The 15,020-nt window shown below is 46.4% G+C and overlaps 1 protein-coding gene across 1 annotated transcript; it reads right to left on the bottom strand.

Moving 5' to 3' along the window:
• On the bottom strand, window positions 6,969-7,373 carry LOC109129306 (RNA-directed DNA polymerase homolog; the record flags this gene model as incomplete). Its single annotated transcript, XM_019237144.1, has 1 exon — window positions 6,969-7,373. A coding segment is annotated over one exon (405 nt), but the record flags the coding sequence as incomplete, so codon positions are not given.

Below are 15,020 nucleotides of genomic sequence, written 5' to 3'. Positions count from 1 at the left end.
AAGCTCTTGAATAGTTTGGTTCAGGAATTTCATCAAACACCTTGTGGACATGAAAATCCTAATGTCTAGATTCAAGCTTGCTGAAAGTAATCTAGCATTATTAACACAAATCAAGATAGAAAATACATAAATAAAGCCCTAGACATCAAAGATCAATCATCTATCTCCCTAATCTACCAAGCCCAAAGTTCTAAGGATCTACTCACTAATCATCATGATCACACAAAGGAAAGAGTTTGATCTTTGTGAAATCATAATAAGAAATAGCTATTAAAAACTTAGAAGTACTCAATCCTTCAACAAACCAAGAGTAAACAAGCTTAAGAACCCTAAGTGGCTGCTAAACAAAAGATAAGATAAGATATAAGAATCCCCTTAATTGGGTTAAGAGTATTTATAGGAAGGTAGAAGAGAACTCGGGTCAACCCAAAACAAAGAGGGTCAAACCTGGTTCAAAAAGAAAACAAGAGTGGTGCTGGCTCCAGCGGCCATGGCTTGGCTGAGTGGTGTGGCCGCGTGTGTCTTCGCACCTTGGTCCATCTGATCTCCAGCGGCCATGGCTTGGCCGAGTGGTGTGGCCGCGTGTGTCTTCGCACCTTGGTCCATCTGATCTCCATCTCTGGCTGTATATACGCTCACTAAAACAGGTGTAACTCCTTACACACACATCCGATTGTCCTAAAATCACCTCCATTGCAAAGCTTACTCAATTTCCAATAACTTTGGTGAAGAACTCTGGAGCTAAATTGAAACTAGCTTTCTTTGGTGGTATGGATAATGAATGTATGCAATGGTGAGATATGAATGAATGGATGGTAAGGTGTTTCAATTCCCCTTATGCAGTTAGAGTATAAGAGGTGTCAATCCTATCTGAGTGTTTGTGAACAATCAAGATGTGCATATGATTCTAAGTCAAGTCAAATGTAAAGGATGTTTGTCACTAACAATCCTATGATGAAAATGTAAAGTGCAGAAAGTAAAACTACAAGAACTAGATGCTAAATGTAAAGGGAACAAAATGATTATAGCAGTTATGAAGCTAGAACAGAAATAGAAACTACTATAATGCATGTATTGAACTAATGCAAGGCAAGTAATGAACAGAAAGCTAAATGAACGCAACAAAAATGAAGCTCAAATGAAACAGGACAAACACAAATCATAAACCAAAGTTCTGGGGATGAACTTGAGCAAGAACTCGATCGAGTGTAGATCGAGTGCAGGGTCGAGCTGGACAAATACGCAAAAACAGAGCAACACAAGAAAAATAGAGCAATACCAAAACGAATCAAACAACGATCAAACAACAGGATTTAAGCTAAGAAATCAATAAACAAGAAAGGCCAAAGCAAACAAACCTCAAACACAATCCAGCCTAACCCATCCTAAAGATCCTAAGCACTACTCACAAAAACACATGATGAACATTAAAATCATAAACCCAGAAAATACTGAAACTTGCATTACTAGAAAGATAAAACAGAGATCTACAATATTGAAGAAGAAATGAAACTTGAATTCTTAATATCTTGAAAGTTATGAAACCAACAAAATCCAAGAATCTAGAGTTTTTCTCTCAAAGAGAAGTACAAGATCCAAAAAATAAAAGTGCAAAAGGAATAATTCCCAAAAGGGTAAAAACTAGGTTTCTGACTATTCTCAAAATTGGACTCTTTTGGTGGCTGCAGGTACAAGGCTTTATATAGGAGAGGAGGCGGAAGCCCTAAAATTACTAAAAGACAAAATAGTCAACGGCTCGGTCAACTCGACCTTGTGCTCGGTCAAGTGACAGGTCGTGTTGGCTTCTCACGTGCATCCTCCACTCGGTCGAGTCCCTCTATACACACGGTTGAGTGTCTGGTCAAGTGAGCGGTCGAGCTGGACTCTGGACCTTGGTTCTTCAGCCTTAACTCTCTTGCTTTCCCTTCATGTTTGCTTCACTTCTCCTCAGCATTGCTTCCATGCTTCTTAAGCTCCAAAATCACCTGTTTATGCATGAAAAGATGCAAATGCAATGCAATATGATCTAATACAAGATTAGTCCTAAAGCTATGCAATAATGGTCAAAATGGATAACAAAAGATGCAAAAAGATGTGAATAAACTAAGGGACAACAAGGAAACATATATGAACATCATAAATCCGAAGGAAAGGTCTTCATACGAGTGGATCTTTGAGGGACTGCAGACTGGTTCCGAATCATCAATCATCTTGTGTGCATCCAAATGTGTGTCTTTGAAACGACCGACCTTTTTTTTTTAATAAATAATAATAATAAATATATATTAATAACTACAACTAGTGGTCCCATATCCACTAGCCACCTAACCACATTCACAATCAACAGCGGAAATAACAACCAATAAATATCCAATAAACCAATAACCAATAACAAATAAAATAATATCCAGTATTGATTCCAATCTCAATCTAATGATCCAAACAGCATAAACCAATTAACCAGCAATCCTAAACAATGTTCTAAGACTCCACTCTAGTAACCTAACAATGCCAGATAAACAATCAGTCGAGCCCCTAAAACATCCTCCTCTTCATTGCCTTTGATTCCACGATCACACTTTTCCTTTACCTGCACACCACAAACAACAATTGAGATGCGTAAGTATGATCATAAATACTTAGTGAGGCCATCCTCCCATCTACTAGGTTATACACACAAGCATTTGAGACCCTCACGTTCAGGCAACAAGTAAACACACAACAATACAACAAACCAGGAAAACGAGTCACGGAATTAAACTAGTGTCGACCAATGCTACATAGGTGCCGATCGATGCCTCAAGACCTGGTGTCGATCGATGCCCACGACATGGCGCCGATCGATGCCTCACGAAAAGGGTGTCGACCGATGTCACGAGGTGTCGATCGATGCTCCACTGCAACCACGAACAGCACGACGTGAAATCACATACCTCCGTCTCAATACAACTCGAAACCGCCTCAAAATCACCCAAACACCTCGGAAACCTATAAGAAACATGAAAACAACGAACCCAAGCAATCAAACACCACAAGCAACTAGCAAATCACTCAAATACAAGAGATCTCATGCTTAGATCAACCATGGTCAAGCACTCACCTCAAATACAAGAAGATTCAGGCCAAGAGCAACGGATCCCTCACTCCTAGCAAGATTCTAGCACCTTCCCAGCCTCCAATCTCTCAAGAACAGCCAAGAAATCTCCCAATATCACTCAAAAACTCAAGAACACTTGTTTTCTCTCTTTTTCTCTTCCTCAAATGAAAACGGCGAGAGAACAACAAAACACACGACCTAGGTTGTTTTCTTCCTTTTAAGACTCGGTTCAATGGTTTCCTTAAACCAAACCGGTCCAAATCGACGATTAAAACAATCTGGTCGAACCGGAATTAGTGGTGTCGACTGACACCACCTTGGTGTCCATCGACACCCATCCCCAAAAAACCATTTTTGGTTCGCGGATGTTACAATTTTCCCCTACCAATCTAGATTCGTCCTCGAATCTCGAACGACCATCGGCCAAGGACTCCCGTGCAACCGTCTCCACGGCCCGCACTCCACCGACCGATCTTACAGAAGGTCACTTCTAGGCGATAGACTCACGCTGCAGGCGTCATTTGCTCTCAACTTTTGGAGTTTCCTTTACACATAGGCCTAGACCTTGAGTTCTTATTGGCTCCTCATCAGACCTAAGTCTGCATGCCAAATGTTGGCTCCTCATCGGGCCTAAACCCGCATGCCATAATATATAAGGAAACATCCAACTCGTCTCTCGGGTTGCCACCCTACAGCGCGTCCCCGGATCGTCATCAAAAGTCGATATACCAACCATAGTCCCAAGCCACAAAGTCTCAGAATATGGCAGTACTAGGAGAACCTAAGTCCTCCAAGAGCCGCGAGCAAACAATTTTGAACACGTCTGAGTCCTATCCCTATCCAGGATTCCTTCCTGTGGCTCACGTAAAACATATCAATGTCCTACTAACCACATATCCCCTCACTGGAATACCTAATGACCACACAAGGATCATATACATGCCACAAGGGCCGCCACTAAGGCCAAACAAAATGTCCTAAAGAGGACCGCAACCAAGGCCAAACAAAATGTCCTAAAGAGGACCGCCACCAAGGCCAAACAAATCTCCTAGAGAGAACCGTCACAAAGACACTCTGGCTAAAAAGCCCGTCACAAAGATCATCTGTCCCGAAGGACCGTCACAAAGACCATCTGTCCCGAAGGACTGTCACAAAGGTCAAACAAATGTCCTAAAGAGGACCGCCACAAAGGTCAAACAAATGTCCTAAAGAGGACCGCCACCAAGGCCAAACAAAAGTCCTAAAGAGGACCGTCACAAAGACACTCTCGCTAAAAAGCCCGTCACAAGGACCACACAATGTCTAAAAAGACCGCCACACACTGGTACACTGACTCAAAAGTCCGCCACTAAGGCCACACACAAGCCCCTCCAAGGCTCTCCACCGCTAAAATGGACAAATTCTAACTACCGTAGAACTTTCCATATTTAGCACTTTCCATTTTTGGAAACTTTCCACTTTTGGAAACTTCTATTTCAGGAAACTTTCCTCCAAAACCCCGCCTCACGGAAACTTTGTACCCCGAACACCACCTCATCTTGTTACTGAGTCGCACAACCAACCACCCCAAGCGACCGAGTAACAAGAGAGATGGGCTGGAATACTCCATTCCTCCTCCAGCCATTGATTATAAATGGGACCAGGCTAAACAAGCTCAAGTCGCGACTTGCTTCTCATACCACTTCTTGAACCTTGCCTTCATCTTTGCCTCAGGCTCCCAAGTCTGCTCCTCAACACCATCACAGTCCCACAGGACTCTCATCAAAGGAATCTTCTTCTTCCGAAGTTCCTTGATCCTCCTCTCGAGAACCCTCACTGGTCTCGCCTCCAAAGTCATGTTAGGCTGAAGATCCTCAGGAATCTTAGCCAACACCTCCTCTCCCTCACGGAGACACTTCCGCAACATAGACACATGGAAAACCTTATGGAATGCACGCATCACCTCAGGTAACTCCAATCTATATGCCACTGGTCCAACCCGCTCAATCACTCTGAATGGACCCATATACCTCGGACTCAACTTAGTCTCTGACAATGACCTGTTCGGACCCCGCAACATGGCCATCTTGAGGTACACTCTGTCTCCCACCTGAAACTCAAGATCTCTCCTCCTCCTATCTGCATAACTCCTCTGCCTATCCTGAGCCTCCTTCATGTTCAGCTTGAGAACCCGAATCTTCTCTGAGGTCTCCTGAACAAAACTAGCACCAAACATGCTCCTCTCCCCCACCTGAGTCCAGCATAATGGTGTACGACATGGCCTCCCATACAAAGCCTCATAAGGAGCCATCTTAATACTCGCCTGATAGCTGTTGTTGTAAGCAAACTCTACCAGGTTCAGGTGATCTGCCCAATGGCCACCCCAATCCAACACACACATCCTCAGCAAATCCTCCAGCGTCTGGATCGTCCTCTCTGACTGTCCATCAGTCTGGGGATGATAAGCTGTACTCATATGCACCTTAGTGCCCATCTCTGCCTGAAACGCCTTCCAGAACACCGAAGTGAACTTGGAATCCCTATCAGACACAATGCTCGCTGGCACCCCATGCAACCTGACTATCTCCCTCACATACTTCTTAGCCAAGACCGCTGCTCCATCAGTCTTCTTAATGGCCAGAAAATGTGCTGACTTAGTCAACCGGTCCACAATGACCCAAATAGCATCAAAGGTCCGTGACACTGGCAATCCTACCACAAAATCCATGGTGATCATATCCCACTTCCACTCAGGAATGGGTAAACTCTTCAGTAACCCGCCAGGAACCTGATGCTCAGCCTTCACTAGCTGACACACATCACACCTCGAAACCCAACTAGCCACATCCTTCTTCATCCCGACCCAATGATAGTACCTCTTGAGGTCACGGTACATCTTAGTCGCTCCTGAATGAATGGATAACTTGCTCGCATGAGCCTCTCTCAGAATCTCCTGTCTCAACTCCTCATCCTTGGGCACACAAACCCGACCGTGCACCAAGATAGTACCATTATCTGAGACCTGATACTCTGAATCCACATCCTTAGAGGCATTCACCAGCCCCAAATCCTTCTCCTGAGCCAACCGCACTCTACTCAGAAGATCTGCTCTATCTACTGCTTCCAAACCCAACGGTTCCTGTGAAACAGCACATAAGCTCAAAGCACTGATCTCCCCTACCAGAGACTCCATCTCCTGCTCCTGAGCCGAAGCTACCCTCTTCCGACTCAGAGCATCTGCAACCGTGTTAGCCTTTCCAGGATGATAGGCTATCTCCAAATCATAATCTGCCACAAGCTCCATCCACCGCCTCTGTCTCAAATTCAGCTCAGGCTGAGTGAATATATACTTCAGGCTCTTATGATCTGTAAACACCTGTACCTTTGCACCATAAAGATAAGATCTCCAAATCTTCAGGGCAAAAACTACAGCACCCATCTCCAAATCATGAGTAGGATAGTTGCCTTCATGCACCCGCAACTGCCGCGAAGCATAAGCAATCACCTTCCCATGCTGCATCAGAACACAACCCAACCCAACTCTAGATGCATCTGTATAAACCACATAGGGTTCTCCCTGCTCAGGCAAAGCCAACACTGGCGCAGTAGTCAACATCTCCTTCAGGCTTGCAAAGCCTTCCTCACACTCTTCTGACCAGACAAAAGGAACATCCTTCCCTGTCAACTTAGTCATAGGACGTGCTCTGCTTGCAAACCCCTGCACAAATCTCCTGTAGTACCCTGCCAATCCAAGGAAACTCCTGATCTCTGTGGCATTCTGCGGTCTAGGCCAATCTCTGATAGCCTGAATCTTCTCTGGATCTACAGAAACCCCCTCTGCAGAAACAATGTGACCCAGAAAGCCCATCTCACGCTGCCAAAAACTACACTTGCTCAACTTGGCAAACAACTTCTGCTCCCGCAGCTTCTCCATAACTGCCCTCAAATGCACTGCATGCTCCTCAGGACTCTTAGAATAAACCAGGATATCGTCGATGAAAATGATGACAGATACATCCAGAAACTCCTGAAACACACTGTTCATCAATCTCATAAACGCTGCTGGCGCGTTAGTCAATCCGAAGGGCATCACCACAAACTCATAGTGCCCATATCTCGTCCTGAAAGCAGTCTTCCACACATCTGCCTCATCTATCGGTATCTGATGATAACCCGACGCCAGATCTACCTTGGAGAACCAAGTAGCACCCCTCAACTGATCCAACAACTCATCGATCCTAGGAAGAGGATACTTGTTCTTCACAGTGACCCGGTTCAAACCCCGATAATCAATACACAACCTGAAACTCCCATCCTTCTTCTTCACAAACAACACCGGCGCTCCCCACGGTGATACACTAGGACGGATGAATCCCTTACTCAACAAATCTTCTAGCTGCTTCTTCAGCTCTGCCATCTCTGCTAGAGCCATTCTGTAAGGAGCCTTGGATAACGGTGTCGTCCCCGGTTCCAGTTCAATGGTAAAAGGATCCGACCGAGATGGTGGTAATCCCTGCAAAGACTGAAACACATCCTCAAACTCTTCCACTACTGGAATACCGCTAACCGTAGACTTCCCCACTGACTCTGGCATAGATATAGTAACCAGATAAGCCTCACGGCCCTTCTCGATCATCTTCCCAGCCTGAATGGCTGAGATCACGAGACTCCCCGAAGTCGGTCTAATACCCTGAAAAACCAACTTCCCTCCTGGACGCTCAAACTCCACTCTACCCCGATAGCAATCCAAATGCACCCTATGCCGATGCAACCAATCCATCCCGAGAATAACATCATACAGCTCCACTGGACTGATAAGCAAATCTGCTGGCCACGACTCTCCTGCGATCTGAATATCAATTCCTCTAGCTCGACCAATCACTCTCAGGAACTCGCCTCCCGCAACTCTGACAACTCCTGCACGCTCACCAGGATCCCCGCTGATCCCCGCACACTCTGCACACTCTGGAGTAATGAAGCTATGCGAAGCTCCAGAATCAAACATAACGTGGGACTTAAACCCGCCCACCAACAAGGTCCCTACACAAACCTCATGTGTTGAGAACCTAACAATTTATCACAGGAACATAAAATCTGACCCTACAAAAATTCACAAAGATTAAGTACCAGAAATTATACCTGTGATCGCCCCGGCACTGGTTCCACCAGTCTCTACTGTCGAGTAAACACGTGGCGCCTGCTCAATCCGTGCCACCTGCTGACCTCCAGGCTGCACCTGCTGCAACGCTGCCACTGCTGCCGGCTGCAACTTGGGACAAAAAGGCCTGATGTGCCCTGTCTCCCTACAATGATAACATACCCGAGGTCCTGTCGTCGGAACACTCCTCTTGGGACAACTAGCAACCCTGTGATCCTTGCTCCCACAACCGAAGCAACCCGCACCACTCGGCTTCTGCGTAGCCTCCCACTTCCTCTTGGTTCCCTGAGCATGCCTACCGCCCCTGCTAGAACCACCCTGCTGCTGAGCCTTACTAGGCTGAACTGCTGGAGCTACCGCCACTGACTGTGCCCGGATATCCTCCTCAATCTCTGCTGCAGTCTCAACCAGCTCTGCACGCGTAGCATAACTCCGCCCTCTACAGTGAACTGTCAAATCATCACGTAGAGCCCTCAAAAACCTCCTGATCTGAGCCTCCTCAGACTCCAAAGCCCGACCCCCATAACAAAGAAGTCGACTGAACTCCAAGTCCAGCTCCCGCACTGACCGTGTCCCCTGAGACAACTGAAGGAACTGCACCTCCAACCGATCCAATGCCTCTCTAGGAAAATACTTGCGGTTGAACTCCAAGGTGAAGTCAGCCCAAGTCATCTCCTGCTGCACTCTCCTAGCAGCCACTGATCTCCACCACAACTCAGCATCACCACTCAAATAGTAGACCCCTATGTCCACCCAAAACTCCTCAGGACATCTCAGAGTATGGAAGTTACGTTCCACACTCGTCCTCCACACATCCGCAACAGTAGGATCTGTAACACCCAAAAACCTCTCAGTGAACATTCATCTCCTTGAGCATAGACAAATAACGTCCATGTGCTCCCACATCCGCCACCAGTGGCTGCCGCTCCTCCGCAACCACTGGCTGCCACTGGTGGTAACCACGCTAACACCTCTGCTAGCATAGCCGCAACGTCAGTACCAGGGACTCCACCCACTGGGACTCCCACACACGGGACCCTAGCATCACCGGCCACTGGAGCATCAACACCGCCCCTCCTGCTTCACTCACGGAATCCCCCGGAACACCCTGCGACTCGCCAACACCCTCAGCTATCACACTCTGGTCCTCGGTCTCACTAACCACTGGGACTCTGCCCCTACCACGACCACGTCCGCGTCCACGACCATGTCCGCGTCCACGACCTCGATCAGCCACAGCATCCTCTCTAACCATCTGCACTACCATGAACAGAAGGCTAAGCAAACAATATCTATTATAACACAGAAATATAAACTCACCGTGGAATCACACAGTCGGCTCGAAGAGGATGTTCTAGGAATCCATGCCACACACAATTGACTAACTCACATAATTAATCAAGACATGCAATCCCAAACATCACAACAGAAACCTAGTGAATCCAAACCTAGAACCATTAGGGCTCTGATACCAAAATGAAATGACCGACCTTTTTTTTAATAAATAATAATAATAAATACATATTAATAACTACAACTAGTGGTCCCATATCCACTAGCCACCTAACCACATTCACAATCAACAGCGGAAATAACAACCAATAAATATCCATTAAACCAATAACCAATAACCAATAAAATAATATCCAGTATTGATTCCAATCTCAATCTAACGATCCAAACAGCATAAATCAATTAACCAGCAATCCTAAACAATGTTCTAAGACTCCACTCTAGGAACCTAACAATGCCAGATAAATAATCAGTCGAGCCCCTAGAACATCCTCCTCTTCATTGCCTTTGATTCCACGATCACACTTTGCCTTTACCTGCACACCACAAACAACAATTGAGATGCGTAAGTATTATCATAAATACTTAGTGAGGCCATCCTCCCATCTACTAGGTTATACACACAAGCATTTGAGTCCCTCACGTTCAGGCAACAAGTAAACACACAACAATACAACAAACCAGGAAAACGAGTCACGGAATTAAACTAGTGTCGACCGATGCTACATAGGTGTCGATCGATGCCTCAAGACCTGGTGCCGATTGATACCCACGACATGGCGCCGATCGATGCCTCATGAAAAGGGTGTCGACCGATGCCACGAGGTGTCGATCGATGCTCCACTGCAACCACGAACTGCACGACGCAAAATCACATACCTCCGTCTCAATACAACTCGAAACCGCCTCAAAATCACCCAAACACCTCGGAAACCTATAAGAAACATGAAAACAACGAACCCAAGCAATCAAACACCACAAGCAACTAGCAAATCACTCAAATACAAGAGATCTCATGCTTAGATCAACCATGGTCAAGCACTCACCTCAAATACAAGAAGATTCAGGCCAAGAGCAACGGATCCCTCACTCCTAGCAAGATTCTAGCACCTTCCCAGCCTCCAATCTCTCAAGAACAGCCAAGAAATCTCCCAATATCACTCAAAAACTCAAGAACACTTGTTTTCTCTCTTTTTCTCTTCCTCAAATGAAAACGGCGAGAGAACAACAAAACACACGACCTAGGTTGTTTTCTTCCTTTTAAGACTCGGTTCAATGGTTTCCTTAAACCAAACCGGTCCAAATCGACGATTAAAACAATCTGGTCAAACCGGAATTAGTGGTGTCGACCGACACCACCTTGGTGTCCATCGACACCCATCCCCAAAAACCCATTTTTGGTTCGCGGATGTTATAGTCTTCCATTATATTGCTAATTCTTGACTTATTTAGCTCCGAAGCACACTTTCCTTGTACATCTCTACTCCAACACTTGAGATACCAAACTTGATGCAACATGCAACCAAAACAACCTAAATGCTCATGAATATGCACAAAACAATGAATAAATAAGCTTTAAAATCACATCAAAACACAAGATATCAATAAAAATAAAACTTATGCTTTATTCTTTCTATTACTATAGTATTTGTGCTCATTGAATGGTCTTAGACAAGAGAAGCATGTATGCTTTTAGAATAAAAATAAAACATATGTTTACTTCTTTCTATTTCCGACGAGTGAAGTACACTTTATTTCCTTTGTTGTCAGACTCAATAAGTCTCGCAAAAGGCAGAACACATAGGGTCCGAATGGTAACAGCGGATTTGATTGTGCGAGACAAACGATTTGATAGTGCGGTACGGTTGAACTGAGGTACGTATGGGACAAATGTATTTGCGGGACAAGTACGACGCAAAATAAACAGTACATAATAATGTTTGATTGGTGAAAAAAATATTTGCAGTACTGTAACATCCGCGAACCAGATTTTGTGATTTTGGAAGGAGTGTCGATCGACACCCTAGTGGCATCGATCGACACCACTAATTTCTGGGTTGACCGGTTTGATTTAATTCGCGATTTTTCGATTGGGATGGTTTGATTAGTGGTTTAACCGGGTATTTAAAGGGGAAATCAACAAAATAAGGGTTTTGGTCTTTTTCCTCTGTCGCCGTTTCTGTTTTTGGAGAGGAAAAGGAGAAAAGAGTGTTCTTGAGATTCCTAAGAGAGATTTTGTGAGATTGCTGGCTATCCTTGAGTTTTCTGTTGCTGGAATCGAAGGGGAAGCTTCTGGAGGTGTTGTTTTCCACGTTTCTCAATCCAATCTTCCTGTTCTTGAGGTGAGTGCTTGACCATGGTTGATCTAAGCATGAGATCTCTCTTGTTTTGTGTGATTCCTTGTTGTTTGTGTTGCTTGCTTGCTTGGGTACGTTGTACTTGTGATTTCTAGTGAATTCCGAGATCGTTAGACATGATTGGAGTCGATTTTGGGTTGATTGGAGTCGGAGTTCGTCGCTGAGTTTCGCGCAGATCGTTTCTGCAGAGGAGGCATCGATCGATACCACTTTTGAGGAGCATCGGTCGGCACCATCTTCAGTAGCATCGATGGGTACCGTTTGAGGAGCATCGGTCGGCACTAGTTCTTGAAGCATCAGTCGACGCCGAAGTAGCATCGGTCGATACCAGTCTTATCCGAGACTTGTTTTCCTGGTTTGATGTATTGTTGTGTGTTGTTTGTTTTGCTTAAACTTGAGGGTCTCATATGCTTGTGTGTATAACCTAGTAGATGGGAGGACGGCCTCACTAAGTATTTGTGATAATACTTACGCATCTCAATTGTTGTTTGTGGTGTGCTGGTAAAGGAAAAGTGTGATCGTGGAATCAAAGGCGATGAGGAGGAGGATGTTCTAGAGGCTTGATTGATTGTGGTCTAGCTATTGTTAGGTTGCTAGATTAAGTCAATGGAACATTGTAGAATGTTAGTTGTTGGTTATTTCTTTATTTGGTTTATGGTATTGGTTATTGGTTTTGATTGATGAAATTCTTTTGGTTTAATGGAATTTGTTTTATTTGGTTATCCGCGGTTATTGATTGTTGTTAGGATGTTAGTGGGTATGGGACCACTAGTAAATTAAGGTATAAAAAAAAAAACGGGAAGGGTTGTTTCATTTTGGTATCAGAGCCCTTACGGTCCTAGGTCTAGGGTTCATTGTGCTTTTGCTGTTGATGTTTAGGATTCCATGCTATAATTGATTGTGTGATTGGCAATTGTGTGTGGCATGAAGTCCTAGAACATCCTCTTCGAGCCTGTGTTGTGATTCCACGGTAAGTTGTGTTTCTTGTGTATTAGAATTATTGTTTGCTTAGCCTTCTGTTCTTGGATGATACAGATGGTTAGGGGTGAGGATGCTGTTGGTCGCGGTCGTGGTCGTGGGCGTGGTCGTGGTCGTGGTCGGGGACGAGGTCAGGTTCCTGAGGCCAGTGTGAGTGTGACCCAGAGCATGGCCAGTGAGGAGGTGGCGGAGTCACAGGTTCATCCTAGTGTGTCTGGAGACCAGGCTGGTTTGGGTGACGGCAGGGCGGATGGGCCCGGTGTCGGTCACGGTGTTGCCCCGGGTGTGGGGGTTGCAGCGGGAGGTGCTCCAGGCAGGGAGGATGTCTTGATGGACTTGCTAGCTCAGGTAGCTCAGGCTTTGCAGCGACTTCCAGCAGTTGTGCCGCCAGTGGTTGGTGGGCAGGATCCAGTAGTGCCGCCAGTGGGTGGTGGACAGGTTCCAGTGGTGCAGCCTGCAGCGGGTTTGCAGGCAGGTGTGCAGCCGGGGGCCGAGGTAGTGGATGCTCAGTATGTGCGGATGATGGAGCAGCTGCGGCATGTGGGAGCAGGGTATTTCTCAGGAAGTACCGATCCGAGTGTAGCGGATGAGTGGAGAGAGCGGATGGAGGATATTTTCCTTTCGCTTAGGTGTCCCGACCGGTACAGGGTGGATCTGGCAGTGTTTTACTTGTCAGGAGATGCTCGTGTGTGGTGGAGGTCGGTGACAGCACGGAGGGTGCAGAGGGGTATGTCTTGGGGAGATTTTGTGGGGGAGTTTAACTCCAAGTATTTTCCTCAGGAGGCTCTTGATCGTATGGAGGCACGGTTCTTGGGTTTGACTCAGGGGGACCGTACAGTGCGGGAGCTGGATGCAGAGTTCAGTCGGCTTGTAGGGTATGCAGGCAGGGCTTGGGAGCCAGAGGCGGCTCAGGTGCGGAGGTTTTTGTTGGCTCTGCGGGATGATTTGAGGACTCGGTGCAGAGTGAGGAGTTATGCTACGAGAGCGGAGTTGGTTGAGGTTGCAGCTGGGATAGAGGATGACTTGAGGTCACAGATGGTTGTGGTCAGTTCTTCAGTGCAGCCACAGCAGTCTCAGCCGTCTTCTGTTCCTAGCAAGGGCGGCAAGCCTGCGCAAGGGCAGAAGCGGAAGTTTGATGTTATCCAGAGATCGAGACATGGGGGTGCGAGATGCTTTGGGTGTGGTAGTAGGGACCACAAGTTGACTAGCTGTCCACAGAGAGGTGAGCAGCGGGCAGTGACAGAGCAGCGGGCAGTGACAGAGCCGCAGGCAGATACTCGAGTGTGTTACTACTGCAGAGAGACGGGGCATATCAAGCCTCGTTGTCCCAAGTTGCAGCAGAGGGCAGTACCAGTGTTGCAGGCTGGAGCTCAGCCAGGGATGCAGCAGGTTCTGCAGCACGGTGTGCAGCCGGTGGGTTGGATCGAGCCGACGTCTCAGGTGTACTCAACCCAGGAGCCCGGTGGCACTAGTGCAGGAGCGATCATAGGTATAACTTCTGAGATTCGAACTTAGTCAATTCAATAGTTCATATTATATTTGTTTTTGCTTGTGGTCAAGTGTTAGGTTCTCAACACATGAGGTTTGTGTAGGGACCTTGTTGGTGGGCGGGTTTAAGTCCCATGTTATGTTTGATTCTGGAGCTTCTCATAGCTTCATTACTCCGGAGTGTGCCGAGAGTGCGGGGATTAGAGGGGATTCTGGAGAGCGTTCAGGGGTTGTTAGAGTTGCGAGAGGCAAGTTCCTAAGGGTTATTGGACGAGCTGGAGGAGTTGATATTCAGATCGCGGGTGAGTCGTGGCCAGCGGATTTTCTTATCAGTCTAGTTGAGTTGTATGATGTTATTCTTGGTATGGATTGGTTGCATCGGTATAAGGTGCATTTAGACTGCTATCGGGGTAGAGTGGAGTTTGAGCGTCAAGGAGGGAAGTTGGTTTTTCAGGGTATTAGACCGACTTCGGGGAGTCTCGTGATCTCAGCCGTTCAGGCGGGGAGGATGATCGAGAAGGGCCGTGAGGCTTACCTGGTTACTATATCTATGCCAGAGTCAGTGGGGAAGTCTACGGTTAGCGGTATTCCGGTTGTGGAGGACTTTGAGGATGTGTTCCAGTCATTGCAGGGATTACCACCATCTCGGTCGGATCCTTTTACTATTGAG

This window comes from Camelina sativa, chromosome 15, assembly GCF_000633955.1.
Source record: "Camelina sativa cultivar DH55 chromosome 15, Cs, whole genome shotgun sequence".
Taxonomy (NCBI): Eukaryota; Viridiplantae; Streptophyta; class Magnoliopsida; order Brassicales; family Brassicaceae; genus Camelina; species Camelina sativa.
The sequence above is the reverse complement of the archived record's forward strand: the minus strand, read 5'-3'. Positions and strand labels throughout refer to the sequence as shown.